Genomic DNA, 18,162 nt, shown 5'->3' on the forward strand with positions numbered 1-18,162 from the left:
AACAATAACTAAACAATCACACTAGAAAATAGACAAAGGGCTAAAGCAAAAGATGAAAGAAGAAAGGAAGGAAATCTAGGAAAGGATATAAAAATCTCGAGTATATGTATGCAACAGTATATGAAAAGTTCTACTCAAATCGACATATAATTTATAAGATAGACATAAATTAAAAGATGATTTATCTCATGATTTTTAGGAGTTTTTATATTTGAAAAATCGTTTGGATATATTATATTTTTAAAGTCACTTTTTTATTGTTGAATTCAAAATATATATGTAACTCAAATTGATGGTGTGCTAATACAATAGAAAGTAGAGACGGTAAAGTGAAATTAATATTTGAGTCATAAAGAGTTTATGGTCGTCGTTGAACTAGTCTAACATTGTCCATTGAATCTTTGACTAATATTCAAAGAATGATGAAAAAGAAAAGTTTGAGAGGACAAGGGGTGATGCATTTTTTTTTCTTTTTTTCAAAATACAAGCTCTAAGAAATGAGGAGGTTATCTCATTCATCACAATTATACTGGCAATTAGGCGGTTGAGCGGATTTTGAACGGGTTGTATTGGGTTTTCATTTAAATAGGTTATACCCAACCTGCCCAACTTTAGATTGGGTTAATTTTGGGTTGGGTCATATTGGATTATGTCAAACCCATGACTCAAATATGACTCAATATATTAATTAATAGATTTTGATACATAAACTCTTTCAAATACATTTTTACATACCAAAAAAAAAAATTTCACACACTAAAACACTCACAAATACAAACACACACCCACTTCTTAAGCTATTTTGAAATACGTTTTTACACATACAAATACACTAAAATACACACTATTACTTGGATGAACTCATTATTTGTTATACAAGTAAGGATTTTCAAACTGGATATAGCTTTGGTCCAAACTAAGAGACCGAAGCAACAATTTTTGGTCCAAGTTGAATACAACAACAATTTGCAGGGATTTTTAGCTGATCATAGCTGGCTTCAATGTAGTTTAGGATGTCACCATGATGATTAAAGCAGTATGTGAGGACCCGTAAAATTCTTTATATTTTTCTTAAAAATACCCTTTTATTTGGGAATTATTCATTTATTATGACCCTACTAACCAATCACCTTACAATGAGTGTAAATGAATATAGAAGTAAGGGTTTCGTTGTCCGTTTTCAAGTTAGAGCGAATTAGGGTTTACACATTTTTCCGTAGTGTGACTATTCGGTACGGAGTAAGGATCAAATTTGGTAGGTAAGAGTGACTTTTGGATGAGGAAATAATATATGATTTGAAGTGATAATAATAAGTTAGTGATTAGAAGGCAAAAACCTTAGTATACGCGATTTAAGAAAAATCGGCTCGAACCGACGGATATCGATCATTACCGATTGAACCCACCACTTGACCACCACTTCCCTACTACCACATACCCTTGATATTTTTGCAAAATATCCCCCCCTCATCCTCAGCCATATAACCGAAAATGTGGCCAAAATGCAAGGAAAATAAAATAAAATTTTAGTTGGTTTTGGTGATGACAAGTGTCAATCACCTATGGTTCCTTGACCAACCTTTTGTCTTGCCTTCTTATCCCTCATTTGAGCTCATTCTTCCTCATTTTTTATCTGGTCAGCCGAGAGCAAGGAGAGGGAGGAGAGGGAGGAGAGTGAAGAGAGTTTTCCATCTTCAACCTTGAATCCAACCTTTTTATTGCAAACAAGAAAAACTAAACCGATCAATCACTAGTTTGGAAGCTTAGGAAGCTTAAGGAACAAAAAATTTCAAGGAAAGGTGGAGGATCATTCTTGCAAGCTCTTGTCTTGAGGTATAATGGCTGATCAACTTTTCTTTCCCCATTAATCATGATCAAGTTGGGTATTAATGGTAGTATTGTGCTTGTGATGCTTGTTTCAAATGATTTTGATGATTAGATGGATGACTTTTGAGTTAGGGTTTCTTGTGGGTTAGGAGTTGTATGATGTATATATGTGGTATATAATCTTGTAAAGGAGATAGTAGTGGTAGTTTCAAGGTAAAAATGAGAGGTATAGCTTGAATATATCAAAATTCTAGATTTCTGGAAATCTTAGCTTCAGTTCTGCCCGATTCTATTTCATCATGTTAGAAGCCGAATTAGGCTTAGCACAAAACATGAAAATTGTAGATAATGACATTTTATGGTTTCCTACAAAATTTCAGCTCAATCGGAGCAATATAGCCTGTGAAAAGATGAAAATACCCTGACTGCCCTAGGAGTAAATTAGTGGACAGTTTTGACAGTACTCTAAGTTAGTTGCGTTTATTCACCTTGATACGTACTGAACTAGCTTTTAGTCAAAATATGAAAGTTTTAATACTTTGTCTTAGCTTTTTAACGCCTCCAAGAATGCCTTAAACGGACTTTGGTAGCTTGAGATATGGCCATTTAAAGGTAGTGCTGTTAACTGGCCTATTAGTTGGAATTTGGTTCTGTAAATTGGGAATTTTACTGGGTTACACTGGAAATTGGACTAAGTGATCTTCATCAAAGTTGTAGCACTCCGTCTTAGCTTCATAACGGTATAAATTGCACCTCAATCCGATAAGCGTAGCCTCGGTTGTGTCCGTTACGTAAAAATACATCAAATCTGTCTTTTGCTAAACCTCATTTCCGCACATGTTGCTAGCTTGATTTTGTACTTGTATTACCTTGAGACTATTGAACGGCTATTGAAATGAGATTATTTTGTATGTAACTTTGGGTTTGATTGAGGAAAAGAATGAAGCCATAAATGACTGGAAAATAGGAAAATACAAAGGGCGTGCTGCCCAAATTTACGCTCAAGGGTTAGGTAGACATACTTGTAGCTTGAGTAAGGGTTAAGAGCGATTACCACTTGAACTATCTAAGAGATTTGCGTCTTCTTTTATCGAGGTATATAGGTAAGGATTTGGCCGAACTTGTACCCTTGAGAAATACAACCATGACTACTAGAAATACGTTTTCCTTGTACTTCCGACTCAAATGGCATTTTCAAGTATAAATGTTACAAAGTTACATAGTTTGAAAAACGAGCGAGTGTTTCACGAATATTCTCCAAGTGAATTTCCATGTCTTGATTCTTATTGAACGAAACGTTTACTGATAGGGTGTTAATTGTTGGTTATTTTATTGTTAATTTTCCCCTTTATCCTTGCCAAATATTGTTTTAATTATTAATATTTACTTATATTTGGTATTGGACTCAATTTCAGGAAGTGAAACAAAAAACTAAAAAAATGAGGGACTTTTTGGAGATAATTGAGATTTCAAACAACCGGGCCCACATGGTGCTAGAAAGAGATTGCATTTCCTTTGCTGATTAGGAGATTGGAGTCCTACGGGCAATAGGAAACTAAAAGCAAGGAATTCGGTAGAGCCCCACCTTTAATTTGATTCTCAATTCCAGCGGGGACCACAGGGATAAGAAGCTTTAGTCATTGTTGGCTTTAAAAAGGAGAAAAACGTACAGAGAACTATTATCAATCAATAGTTTTAGTTTAGACTTTTAGCATAGTTTTAGTTTTCTTTTCTTAGCTCTTTCGCATGGTTGTTCTCCATTAATGGAGGACTAACCTCTTAATTCTAGTCAAGGGGACAACTGAAGATTTGGTTCTGCGATTACTGTGAGATCGAATTTATTTTAATTGCTTTCTCATTTATTGGTATTTATATGATTCCTGTTTTTAATTGTTATAGCTCTTGTGTATGATTGATTAGTGCGCAATAATTAATTATTCATATAGGCTATTTTGCTAAATAGGGGTAATTGAATCCGTAATTGTTCGTTACCTCTATCCCAGTAGCAACTGGCGTAATTGGGTTTATGTCAGGGAAACATACGATCTAATTTAAACAAACCCTCTTAGCGTGTTTGTTAGTTAGGATTGGGCCTTTCTAATTTTTAATGCAATCTAGAAATTAAATCCTACGGTCGTACCTAGGATTGTTTTTGGGTTAGGAAAATAGTTAACGGTCGTACCTTAGCTATCGATAAATTAAGGAAGGGTTGGTTGTTTATCGCGTGCATGACAACTATAACCAATCTATTAATAAATGTGGAATTATCTGTGAATCGATGATCAGTGCATGAACCATTTCTGAAGTGTACCCTTGGCTAGAGTTTCTTTTACTTATTCCTCTTAATCAATTATTTTCTGCAGTTAATTTATTTAGTTAGTATTTGATCCAAAAACCCCCATACTTTGGACTCTAGAAGAAACGAATTATCCCCAATCCCTGTGGATTCGACCCTACTCACCGCTATATACAAAATCTGTATTTTTCTCGAGTAGGTTTTTATTATTGCACAGGTTCGGCACCTGTCAATTTTTGGCGCCGTTGCCGGGGACTGGTGCCTAATTAATTTGCTTCTTTTTTATTTCATCTTGTTTTTATTTTTTTTAATTTATTTTTCTCTTATTTTTTTATATAGTTTATGGCTTCTAACAATCCGTATTTTGGTGATAGACTGGATTTTGTTTCCAGGGAAGGCAATGAAGCTAGTTTTTTTGCTAAGTTTGCATATTCAGAGACACTAAACTCTATTAGAGAAAGAATGGCTGCTGCAACCTGTAAAATTTGTTATGCCAGGGATCATTCAACTGGTATGTGCCCCGAATATCAAGATAATCTGAGTGTCCCACTCAATAATTATGGAGATTTTTCACCCTGGTCTCAAACTTGGTATAACCCTAATCCAAACGGGTATGATCAAGGATGGTGGGATAACTCCAGTTATAAGTATACAACAGGGCCAATGAATTTTCAGCAGCCTATGAATTTTCAGCAGTATGAGTCTCAAGAATCATCATCTATGTCAGGTATGTCTCTTGAAGAAATAGTTGAATCAATAGCTACTAATACATATCAATTCCAACAGGAGACACAAATGAGAAATGGGATGATGAAGGATGCAATGAGTAATCTAGAAGATCAAATGAAACAATTGACATCCAGGATAGAGCGATTAGTTTCTCACCTTGAAGAATTGCCCTCACAAACTAACATTAGCCTTGAAGAAAATGGGAGTGCAATTTGCTTGACTAGTGATGAGGAGATGCAAGAGTGTCAAAATGAGAGATCTACAGATGCAGTTGAAAAAGAAGCCGAAAATGAAGAAATGGAACCCCAACCGCAACCCATTCAAGTGAAAGAATCCAGTGAAGAATTATCAAATGTGGTGACACCACCTCCATTCCCTAACCCGCATTTTCTTAACTCTTACTCTATGATTTCTGTTAATGAGATTGATTTTGTTATACCGGAAGTTTTTGAGTCTCATGGCAGAAATAAGTTAAGGGTAGCTATGGTCAAATATCTTGAACCGGTGAATGCTCTTGATGGAGGAGTGGATGAAGAATTGCGATCAATGCTTGATTATTTGGCGCCATCAACCAGTCCATGGAAAATCGTAACTCGTGTGCTCAATGATTACTCCATCTATGAGGGTTAGCAGGATCATATTGAAGATGAAACATTGAAGCGAGCCACAAGATTTTATCCCCCGTGAACAAGCATAGCATGTCTAGCCAAAAACATTAAAGAAAGGCGCTAATTGGGAGGCAACCCAAGACTACTTGTTTCAGTTTTCATGCATTTTTGAAGTTTTAGTTAAGTGTTAGTGTCAATTAATAGTTTGATGTTTGGTGGCAGGAAATTAGTAGTTAGACGTGCCCACGCCAGGTGGTCACGCCTGAGGGAAAGAAATTTTCGTTCAGGATCTGCGGACTCTATAGCAGTTAGACGTGCCCACGCTAGGTGGTCACGCTAACGGATCGAGAATTTTCGCCGGATGGTCAAAAGACTAGGGAGCGGTTAGGCATGCCCAAGCCTAAGCTAGAGATTCTTTGAAAAAAAAAAAAAAGAGTTAAAATTTCACATTGAGAAAATTCAAAAATTCAAAAAGCATTTTTTTTTTTCTTTCCTTTTCTTCAAAAATTCAAATTTGGAAAATTTAAATTCGGAAAAAAAATTGAAAAAAAAAACCCCAAAAACTATTTTTTTTTCTCTTTTCTTTTTCTTTCTTTCTTTCTTCTTTTTCTTTCTTCCTTTCTTTTCTTTCTTTCCGTTCCTTTTCTTCTTCTTCTCTGCAGTTCCCCTGTTTTCCATTTTTCCTTCATTGTTAATTCGTCCGCCACCGCAAGCCCACGCCGCCAGCTCTGCCCAGCCGCACCTAGCTCGCCACTCTCCGCTCGTCGCACGCGGCCCTCTCCCTCCACCTCGCGGTCCATCACTCACCTCGCGCCACCTGAAGCCCACCAAGCAGCCACGCGCCGCCAGTTTCCCGTTGCCCAGCTGCCATCGCCGCCGCCTCCAAGCTCCACCTCACGGACGACCACCAGCTCTCCTTCACATGCCACCCCAGCTCGTCTCTACACCAGCCAGCCCATCGCCACGCGCAGCCTCCTCGCGCGCCGCCAGTAGCTCCAGCGTGCCACCGCTGCCTCCAGCTCACTCCTCTCTCACTCTTGCTCACCTCGCGCTCTCCACCAACTCTCCCTTTCTCCGCTGTTTTGCGCGCACCACCAGGCGCGACAGCCGCGGGCCGCGCCTTTCTCCCTGCCGCTGCCGCTCGCTGTGGTCTCCTTCGCTCCACCCTCGGTCTCGTGCCTCCCCACCTGTCACGCACCCACAGCCACGCCCCTCCCACCTGTCAAAATTGACAGGTGGAGGTATTGAATCTTCAACCTCGACTAGTATTTTTCGGGTCCTTAAATTGCTGGAATTTGAGTTTTTGGGTTTAGGTTTCTTGAAGGATAAAAAAAAGGTGATAATTTGGGCATTTTCTAGGGTCAATTTTGGACAGAATTGGGTTTAATTGCTGCCATAGTGGGGGTATCTTCTGCTATTTATTGAATTGTTGGCCTTTTGATTACTTTTTCCCTGCGACTCACCAGTGGCACTGGTTGAGATCTTTTGCTTATCGTTGTGGCTTATATTTGAAGATACTTGCTTATTTTGAAGTTTCAGTTCTTGTGGTTGAGTTGCTGCCGTTGAATTTAATTCTTTTCTGTCTGTGCACCAGTGGTACTGGTTGCGGTGTTGCTTACAATTCTTAAATTTTCTCGAATTCTAATCGGTAGTTGCTGGAATTGCTTGTTTGCTGGGATTCTTAAAATTCTTAAGGCTTGGTATCTTGAAGTGGGTAATTGAATGTCCACTTGGTGACATTTGTTGAGTTTCACTTGCTCCAATTGGTTGAATTCATTGCTCTGTTGGGGTTCCTACTGGTATCACTTGAGTTCTGCTTTGTTAGTTTCTGTATCGTGCCCCTTGATCTTATTTTGACTGAATTGGAGACCCAGTACATATTCATTCAATTTGCTGTGTTTTTCGGGTACTTTTCTAGCCTTTGGGGTGCCTCAGTTGTGCTTTTTATTAATTGGGTTGGCCATGTGGTTCCCTCCTTTCCTGTGTATACACCAGTGGTACTGGTTGTGCTAATTTGCTTACAATTTCTTATTTCGATATGATTGAGCATCTGTGACTGAGTATCCTTCGATCTTGCTGCTTTGTTGGGATCGTTTTTGGTGTCAATTGAGTATCATTTGGTACTTTCTGCCTGGAGTCTATTGAGCTGCCTTTGGTTGGGGTTTATTGCATTTAATTGGTGCATTGGACGGCTCCTGTGCCATTTCCGTTGCTTATTGAAGTAGGTTGCCTCTATTTGCCTTGGGAGTTATTTGCCCCAATTGACTACAATTTTGGTCTTTTCGATTTCTGGTACTGCTTGGCGTTGCTTGGAATTATCAATACTTTGGGTTGGTCATTTGCTTTAATTTTTCCCTATGCCTGCACCAGTGGTACTGGTTGGGGTGTTTTGAATACATTCATGGATTCTATATGGTTGCCTGTCTGATAGCCAACTAATACCCTTGTGATTTGGTTATTGTCCGACTTTTGAACTACTGTTACTGGAGTACCATTTTCTTGAGCCATTTGCTAATTTTAGTAGGTGGAATTGGATACTTGACTGCCCAATTGGAGACAGTTTGCATTTGCTTGTTGAGGGGACCAACCAGGGGCTAACGACTGGGTCCAACTCCGAATGAAAGTTGAGAGACTGGAGACTCGAGTGACCCACATTGACGTCGACTTGCATAACATGGTGCGGAATTTGGCAGTACCCCGCCCGACCCACCCCTGTTTTGACAATTTCAGGGAAGTACCGTTGCCCTTCTCCTTCCTTTTGCTGTTAGTTTATCACATTGAGGGCAATGTGTGATTTAGGTGTGGGGGGGTCAGTTTTGGGTGCTAGTATTTTTATTTTTAGTTTCTAAAGGTTTTTCCTTTAATTTTAGTTTGATATTTATCTCCTTTTTCGTTTATTTTCTTTTCTTTTTTTTTCCTAGTGGTCAGTCTTCATATGAATACCAAGTTTGATGCTGGATTGTTGTCTCTAATTCTGCTATTGCCAAGTTTATTAATAAAAGGTATCGAGTTGATGTGGTTGAGTTCAGGAACATCTCTTTGGTGAATATCAATAATTGCTTGACTTTTCTAATTTTTAGTTAACTTTTCTAGGCATAGAGAATGATTGTTGGCATTTTTCTTGTGAATTGGTCCAATTATTAATTTTAATTTTCCATGTTTGGAAATTTGAGGCTGGCTGCTGTTATTTTTGTGTTATTGTGCTATATGGTTATAAATAAGAGTTGACTGTACTCCGCTAGTGATTACTATTGAGTAACCGAAAATCTTCATCTAAAGTGTCGATTTTCGCGTCAAAAGGTAGTAGTTGCTATGAGTGCGTGGTACCGTAGCGATTGGAGCTGAGTAACCGGGCTCCTCCATCTGGCAAATGTTGGAGTTCGCGTCAAAAGGCTCTAAGGGTTATAGACTAAGTCTTTTGTTACTCAAAAAAAAAGAAAAGAAAAAAGAAACAAAAAAAAACAAAAAAAAAGAAACAAAAAAAGAAAAGAAAAAAGAAACAAAAAAAAAGAAAAAATAACATAAAGATTGTGTTAGTATGTGAATAAGTCAGCTTGCCGGTTTGTGATCTTAATGTCGAGATTTTGGTTAATAGTTGGACCATTTGCTGATAAATGTGAGCAACCATTCCTTTTTCTTAGATTAGTTTGCTTTAAATTGGAGGAATTGGTGGTTGAGAAGCTAACCGGAGTGGTTTTTCTTGGATTTTAACTGTGATGCTTGATATATATTTTTCTGGGTATCTTGGCAATATGATAGTTAGAGCAATAGCCATTGTCAAATTTTGGTGTTCAATTGCTGTTCTTATGCTTGAGGGCAAGTATGATTTAGGTGTGGGGGGAATTGATAGGGTGTTAATTGTTGGTTATTTTATTGTTAATTTTCCCCTTTATCCTTGCCAAATATTGTTTTAATTATTAATATTTACTTATATTTGGTATTGGACTCAATTTCAGGAAGTGAAACAGAAAACTACAAAAATGAGGAACTTTTTGGAGATAATTGGGATTTCAAACAACCGGGCCCACATGGTGCTACAAAGAGATTGCATTTCCTTTGCTGATTAGGAGATTGGAGTCCTACGGGCAATAGGAAACTAAAAGCAAGGAATTCGGTAGAGCCCCACCTTTGGTTTGATTCTCAATTCCAGCGGGGACCACAGGGATAAGAAGCTTTAGTCATTGTTGGCTTTAAAAAGGAGAAAAACGTACAGAGAACTATTATCAATCAATAGTTTTAGTTTAGACTTTTAGCATAGTTTTAGTTTTCTTTTCTTAACTCTTTCGCATGGTTGTTCTCCATTAATGGAGGACTAATCTCTTAATTCTAGTCAAGGGGACAACTGAAGATTTGGTTCTGCGATTACTGTGAGATCGAATTTATTTTAATTGCTTTCTCATTTATTGGTATTTATATGATTCCTGTTTTTAATTGTTATAGCTCTTGTGTATGATTGATTAGTGCGCAATAATTAATTATTCATATAGGCTATTTTGCTAAATAGGGGTAATTGAATCCGTAATTGTTCGTTACCTCTATCCCAGTAGCAACTGGCGTAATTGGGTTTATGTCAGGGAAACATACGATCTAATTTAAACAAACCCTCTTAGCGTGTTTGTTAGTTAGGATTGGGCCTTTCTAATTTTTAATGCAATCTAGAAATTAAATCCTACGGTCGTACCTAGGATTGTTTTTGGGTTAGGAAAATAGTTAACGGTCGTACCTTAGCTATCGATAAATTAAGGAAGGGTTGGTTGTTTATCGCGTGCATGACAACTATAACCAATCTATTAATAAATGTGGAATTATCTGTGAATCGATGATCAGTGCATGAACCATTTCTGAAGTGTACCCTTGGCTAGAGTTTCTTTTACTTATTCCTCTTAATCAATTATTTTCTGCAGTTAATTTATTTAGTTAGTATTTGATCCAAAAACCCCCATACGAGCAGAGGCATCCTCCTCATCTACTGGACATAATTCAGTAGTAGATTTTGTAGATTCATTTAGTGAGACGGAAGAGATAAATAGCACCATGGCTAATGAACGGACATTGAGAGAATTGGCTACACCAGATTTAAATCAACAGCCCCTATGCATTACTTATCCTACATTAGAGGTTGCATTTGAGTTAAAATCTGGACTAATCCATTTACTTCCTTCTTTTCATGGCTTACCAGGTGAAGATCCCCACAAGCAAACTCTGGCACCAGGGTGAAGCTAGTAACCCATTGCACAGCCTAAGTCCCTGCTCCAGTACCATAGTGGATTTAATTCGTGACTTAAGAGTAGGAATTTTATTTTTGCTGGTTTGACACCTAACAAATTTTGGCGCCGTTGCCGGGGAGTTTGCTCGACAATGAAACCCCAGGGAGTCACAGAGAAGCAAATTAAATTAAGAGCCTTTCCATTTTCCTTAGCCGATAAAGCTAAGGATTGGCTCTATTATTGCCCTCTGGGTCAATATCCACATGGACAGACATGAAGAAGCATTTTCTAGAAAAATTCTTTCCTGCATCCCGAGCTGCAAGCATTAGGAAAGACATCTGTGGAATTCGACAATTCAATGGAGAGACTCTACATGAATATTGGGAAAGATTCAAGCAACTATGTGCTAGTTGTCCTCATCATCAAATTCCTGACCAACTCCTCATCCAGTATTTTTATGAGGGTCTGTCCCAAACTGACAGAAGAATTATTGATGCTGCCAGTGGGGGCTCCTTAGTGAATAAAACACCCACGGAGGCAAGAAATTTGATATTGAGTATGGCTGCAAATGCTCAACAATTTGGAGACAGGCAGGATAACACGACTCGTAGAGTCAATGAGGTAAGTAATTCTTCAATAGAGCAAAGATTAGATTGTCTAACTTCTTTGGTTGAAAAGTTAGCTATAGGACAAATGCAGCAATTGAAAACATGTGGAATCTGCTATGGTTCGAGTCATCCAACAGATATGTGCCCCACACTCCAAGATGATTCGACTGAGCAGGCTAATGCAGTTGGATTTCCAGGACCACCTCAGAGACGGTATGATCCCTATGCAAACACCTATAATCCAGGATGGAGGGATCATCCTAATTTTAATTATGCAGTAAGGCCACCAGGATTTCCACAACAGTCACAATATCAACCTAGACCTCAACTTTCACAGCAACAACCTGCTCCTAAATCAGGTATGTCACTTGAGTATATTGTGAAATCTTTGGCTACTAACACTCAACAATTTCAACAGGAGACGAAAACTAGCATTCATAATTTGGAGAATCAAATGAGCCAGTTAGCTTCCATAGTCAATAGATTGGAGTCCCAATTATCTGGAAAGCTACCTTCGCAGACAATTGTCAACCCCAAGCAAAATGCTAGTGCCATCACATTAAGAAGTGGCAAAGAGTTGGCTGAGCCGAGCAAGAAAATTTCTGAACAAGCAATCGAGGAAGAGCTCGAAAAAGAGGGGAATGTGTCTCAACCTAGAGCCTTAGAACAACCAGATTTTGGAGAAAAATCAACACAAGTGGTTACACCTCCGCCTCCATTTCCTAGTCGACTGGCAAAGTCCAAAAAGCAAGAGCAAGAACAGGAGATTTTGGACACTTTTCGAAAAGTTGAGGTAAATATCCCTCTTTTAGATGCAATTAAGCAAATTCCTAGATATGCTAAATTTTTGAAGGAGTTATGCACTGGTAAGAAAAAGTTGAAAGGAAACGAGAAAGTGCATATGGGAGAAATGTTTCGGCAGTTTTGCAGAAAAAATTGCCTCCTAAATGCAAGGACCCAGGTATGTTTACTGTCCCTTGCAAAATAGGTAATATTAAAATTGAAAAAGCTATGTTGGATTTGGGTGCTTCGATAAATGTTATGCCTCGTTCTATTTATAATTTGATGAACATTGGGCCTTTAAAAGAGACGGGCGTAATAATTCAACTGGCTGATCGATCAAATGCCTATCCTGATGGAGTTTTGGAGGATATTTTAGTGCAAATTGATAATTTGATTTTTCCTGCAGATTTTTATGTGCTTGATATGGAGGATGATAATTCTAATTCATCTCCAATACTGTTAGGGAGACCATTTTTGAAAACTGCTAGAACAAAAATTGATGTTTTCACTGGCACATTGACTATGGAATTTGATGGTGATGTTATTAAATTTAGTATTTATGATGCCATGAAATATCCTGGTGAGTCTCATTCAATTTTTGTTATAGATGTAATTGATTCTTTGGCGCAGCAAAATTTTGAATTTAATAATGACGATGCGTTGAAGGTTGCTATTTCTACTGGTCTCTGTCAGGAAAATTTGCAAAAGATAAAAGGGAAGTTTGTTTTTCCTTTTGAATTGCAGGAAGTTATTTTTGAATTGAATTCTCTTTGTCCAGAATTTTCCAATGTGTCTTACTTGGAATTACCTCTGTCTCATTCACAACTTTTGCCATCTATTGTGCAAGCCCCGAAGGTGGAATTAAAGCAGTTACCGGATAATTTAAAGTATGCATTCTTGGGAGATGGAGATACACTCCCAGTAATAATTTCCAGTAAATTGACTGCTTTAGAGGAAGAAAAACTAATTCGGGTGTTGAAGGACCACAAGGAGGCAATAGGATGGACAGTGGCTGACATAAAAGGATTAAATCCAGCCACTTGCATGCATCGCATCTTGTTAGAAGATGGTGCTAAGCCTTCGAGAGAGGCTCAACGGAGATTGAACCCACCAATGATGGAGGTAGTGAAGAAAGAAGTTTTAAAACTTCTTGACACAGGTATAATCTATCCCATTTCGGATAGTAAGTGGGTAAGTCCTGTTCAAGTAGTTCCTAAAAAGACAGGAATTACTGTTATTGAAAATCCTAAAAGTGAGTTAGTGCCCACTCGAGTTCAAAATGGGTGGAGAGTTTGTACCGATTTTAGAAAATTAAATGCATTAACTCGTAAAGATCATTTTTCATTGCCTTTTATTGATCAGATGTTGGAAAGGTTGGCAGGAAAATCTCATTATTGCTGTCTTGATGGTTTTTCAGGTTTTCTACAAATTCCAGTGGCGCCTGAAGATCAAGAGAAAATCACATTTACTTGCCCTTTTGGTACATTTGCCTATAGACGAATGCCTTTTGGTCTTTGTAATGCGCCTGCTACATTCCAAAGGTGTATGGTTAGTATATTTTCTGATTATGTGGAGAATATCATAGAAGTGTTTATGGATGATTTTACTGTCTATGGTAATTCTTTTGATGAATGTTTAACTAACCTCACAAAAATTTTTAAAAGGTGCATTGAGACTAATCTTGTTTTAAATTATGAGAAATGCCATTTTATGGTAGACCAAGGCATAATTTTAGGCTATGTGGTATCTGCAAAAGGAATTGAGGTAGATAAGGCTAAGGTAGAAATTATCAAATGTTTACCTTACCCTGCAAGTGTGCGGGAAGTTCGCTCTTTTCTTGGCCATGCAGGTTTTTATAGGCGTTTCATCAAAGATTTTTCAAAGATATCCCATCCTCTATGCAAATTACTTCAAAAGGATGTGGTATTTCATTTTGATGATAATTGCAAGAGTGCATTTGACACGCTCAAGGGATCATTGACTTCAGCACCAGTGGTTCGACCACCAAACTGGAGTCTTCCTTTCGAGATAATGTGTGATGCCAGCAACTTTGCTGTTGGTGCAGTACCTGGCCAGAAAGAGGGCAGAGCTTCTTATGTCATTTATTATGCCTCGAGGACCTTGGATGGTGCCCAGTGCAATTATTCGACTACGGAAAAGGAGCTTTTAGCTATTGTTTTTGCTTTAGAAAAATTCCGTTCTTATTTACTTGGCACTAAAGTCATTATTTATTCTGACCATGCAGTTTTGAAATATTTGCTCAACAAGAAAGAGGCCAAACCACGACTTATAAGGTGGATTCTCCTACTCCAAGAATTTAATTTGGAAATTAAAGACAAAAGAGGTGCCGAAAATATGGTTACTGATCATCTCAGTCGTTTGATCAATAGTGAAAGACCTGCTCCCTTGAAGAATAATTTTCCAGATGAGCATCTTTTTATAGTTCAAAAGACAACTCCCTGGTATGCTGATTTAGTGAATTATCTGGTTACTAGAACGCTACCTAATGATTTGTCTAGAGCTCAAAAGGAAAAAATTAAAAGTGATGTTAAATATTATGTGTGGGATGAACCATACTTGTGGAAATATTGTTCTGATCAAATTATTCGCAGGTGTGTGTCTAAAGAAGAGATTCCATCAATTTTATCTTTTTGTCACTCATATGCGTGTGGTGGACATTTTGGCCCTAAGCGAACTGCAAGAAAGGTTTTAGAGTGTGGTTTATTTTGGCCAACTTTGTTTAGTGATGCATACTTATTTTGTAAATCATGTGCAAATTGTCAAAAGACAGGTAATTTAAGCCATAGAGATCAAATGCCTCTTACTCCTATACTGGTTTGTGAAATTTTCGATATATGGGGTATAGATTTTATGGGTCCATTTCCTTCCTCTTTTGGTAATATGTATATATTACTTGCAGTTGATTATGTCTCAAAGTGGATAGAGGCTAAGGCAACTAGGACTGACAATGCTAAGGTTGTAGTTGATTTTATTAAATCTCATATTTTTGTCAGGTATGGCACGCCAAGAGCAATTATCAGTGACCGAGGGACACACTTCTGCAATCGAGTAATGGAAGCATTGTTGAAGAAATATGGCGTCACTCACCGGGTCTCTACGTCCTATCATCCGCAGACTAGTGGTCAAGCAGAAATCTCCAATAAAGAAATCAAGTCGATACTTGAAAAGACGGTGAATCCCAATAGAAAGGATTGGAGTTTGCGCTTAGATGATGCACTTTGGGCTTACCGTACAGCTTTTAAGACCCCCATAGGTATGTCTCCTTACCGATTAATTTTTGGCAAACCTTGTCATCTACCTGTGGAATTGGAACATAGGGCATATTGGGCAGTTAAAAATTATAATATGCGGATGGATGAATCTGGAGAACACAGGAAGTTGCAATTGCAAGAGTTGGAGGAAATCCGAAATGATGCATATGAGAGTTCTTGCATTTATAAGGAGAAGACAAAAGCATTTCATGATAAAGCAATTTCAAGGAAAATTTTTTGTATTGGTCAAAAAGTACTTCTTTTTCACTCTAGACTTAAACTTTTTCCTGGTAAATTGCGTTCTCGTTGGATTGGACCTTTTATTGTGACTAATGTGTTTCCTCATGGTGCAGTAGAAATTCAAAGTCTTCATACTGACAAGATTTTTAAGGTTAATGGTCATCGTCTCAAACCTTTTTATGAAGGATTTCAAGTTAATAATGTTGAGGAGGTGACCCTTGCAGTGCCTGAACTCTCTGATTGAAGCATTATTTTGTCTAGCCAAAGACATTAAAGAAAGGCGCTTTTGGGAGGCAACCCAATTGTTCCTTTTAATTGTTTGTTCAATTCCGTGTGGTAGTTTAGAGGTGTTCTCCTTGAATTCGACTAATTTTGGGTTTCAGTTTTCGTTTTTGCCGATTTATAGGTGCCCTTCAGTCTTGACGTGTCCGCGTGATGACGTGCAGGAAGCTCACAATCAGAATCGTCCGAAAGCCACCGTGATACGCGACTATAAAACGCGAGTTGTAGGCGCGTTTTCAGTCGACTTATAAAACGCGAGTTGAAGGCGCGTTTTAACTCACGTTTTATGTGTCCCAATAAAGGCTTCAGAAACGCGCTTTCAGCTCATTTCTTCCTCTCTTCTTAATTTTCCAGGTTCAGGCTTTGGAGGCTCGCATGGCCAACGTCGATGCCAATGTAGCTGGCATAGCATAGAATTTGGCGCAATTTCTGCATCATACGGGTTTTCCTCCTCCAGCTCCGCCTCGTCCACCTCTTTGACCGGATTTCAGGGAAGTGTTGCTGTCCTCTCACCCACTTTTGTTGGTTATTTGTTACATTGAGGACAATGTGTCCTATAGGTGTGGGGGGATCTAATGGGGTGCTAGTGTTTTTAGTTTTCTTTAGTTGTTAGTTTTATTTCTAGTTGCTCATTTTCTTTCTTTATTCTGGGGGCTTATCTCTCCTGCGAATCCAAAAAAAAAAAAAAAGACAAGAGAAAAAATTGGGTGTTGGCTTATTGGTTTTAATTCTACTTTTGCCAAGTTTTTAAAATAAGTATGTATCGGGTTAATGTGGTTGGGTCCAAGACATCTCCTTGGTGAATATCGGACTGCTTGATTTTTTTTTTATTTCTTTGTTAACTTTTCTAGGCATAGGGAATGTCTGTTGGCATTTTAATGTGAACTGGTCCAATATTGACTCCAGTTCTCTATGTTTGGCAATAATGAGGCGAGCTGCTCCTATTTTTGGTTCTTAGTGTTGTTATTATGTGTTTTTGGCTTTGTTTGGCTGTGAATAATCTGGACTGTACTCCGCTATGAGTTACTACTGAGTAACCGGGGATCTGCACCTAAAGTGTCGATTCTCGCGTCAAAAGGTGGTACTTTATATGAGTACGTGATCGTATAGCGGTAGGAGCTGAGTAAGCGGGCTCCTTCATCTAAAAATGTTGGAGTTCGCGTCAAAAGGTTCCGGCGGCTAGAGACTAAGTCTTCTTGTGTCAAATATTATTATGTGCCTTAAAAAAAAAAAGGAAGAAAAAAAAAGGAAAGAAAAAAGAAAAAAAAGAATAAATAATAGGGAAGCTTGCTGGTTTATGGACTTAATATAGGGACTTGTGTGAATATTTGGACCATTAGCTGATAAATGCTGTGTGTCATTCCTTTTCCTTAGAATAGTTAATTCGGAAATTGAAGGAGCTTGTGGTTCAGGGGCTAACTGGGGGGGATGCTTCTTGGATTCGATATATGGTTCTCTCTTGAATATCTTGGCAATTTGGTAGATAGAGCAATGACCAGTATCAAATTTTGGTGTCTGTATACTTTCCCCATGCTTGAGGGCAAGCATGATTCAGGTGTGGGGGGAATTGATAGGGGGTAATTTGTTAGTAATTTTATTATTGATTTCCCCTTCTATCCCTGACAAATATTGTGTTAATTGCTGATATTTACTCATATTTGGTATCTGGACTTAATTTCAGGAATGAAGCAGAAAACTACCAAAAAGGAGGGACTTTATGGAGAATATGGAGACTTCTAAGGGTTTCAATCCTTAGGCCTTGGATTCGTGGGGACCACAAAGCTATAGGTCATTTGGGCTCTTCAAAAAAAGCAACGTAGAGAGACTTGGAAGAAGAAGGAATTTTGGAGACTTTGTCCACATGTGTGGGGACCACCGGAGAGAGCTTTTAGTCATCTTACTTTTGGCTTTTTAAGGAGAGGACGTACAGAAGAAAAATGACACCTCTAGTTTAGCTGTTTAGTTTAGTTCTAGTTTCCTTTCTCTGGACTGGCCTCTGACACACGCCAGGTGTTCGACAATATTCCCCAACGGGAAAAACATCTTTTATTCCTTGTTTTCTAGTAAAAACGCAATGTCTTTGCAATCCAGTACTTTTGGCTGCAATTCAACTATGAGGAGTGGCTAATTTCTTCATCTAGTCAGAGGTTAAATCGAAGCTTTGGTTCGACAAAACTGTGAGATCGAATTGATTTCCCTACATTCTTTAATTTGCAAGTATTTATATATTTCCTGTTCACTTATGCATATGATTATTTCTTGCAATTAAATACTTGATCACTGTTTAATTGTGTGAGTAATTAACAGCCA

General features: G+C 38.1%; 1 protein-coding gene across 1 annotated transcript; it reads left to right on the plus strand.

Annotated features, from left to right (window-relative positions):
• The first annotated feature begins 11,225 nt into the window (after window positions 1-11,225).
• On the plus strand, window positions 11,226-15,814 carry LOC113780736. The gene is made up of 6 exons (XM_027326514.1): window positions 11,226-11,634; window positions 11,752-12,008; window positions 12,093-12,184; window positions 13,120-14,676; window positions 15,019-15,034; window positions 15,194-15,814. The coding sequence occupies exons 1-6, from the start codon at window positions 11,226-11,228 to the stop codon at window positions 15,812-15,814; spliced, it is 2,952 nt and encodes a 983-aa protein (XP_027182315.1).
• Window positions 15,815-18,162: the final 2,348 nt, after the last annotated feature.

The sequence above is a fragment of the Coffea eugenioides genome, chromosome 8, assembly GCF_003713205.1.
Source record: "Coffea eugenioides isolate CCC68of chromosome 8, Ceug_1.0, whole genome shotgun sequence".
Lineage (NCBI taxonomy): Eukaryota > Viridiplantae > Streptophyta > Magnoliopsida > Gentianales > Rubiaceae > Coffea > Coffea eugenioides.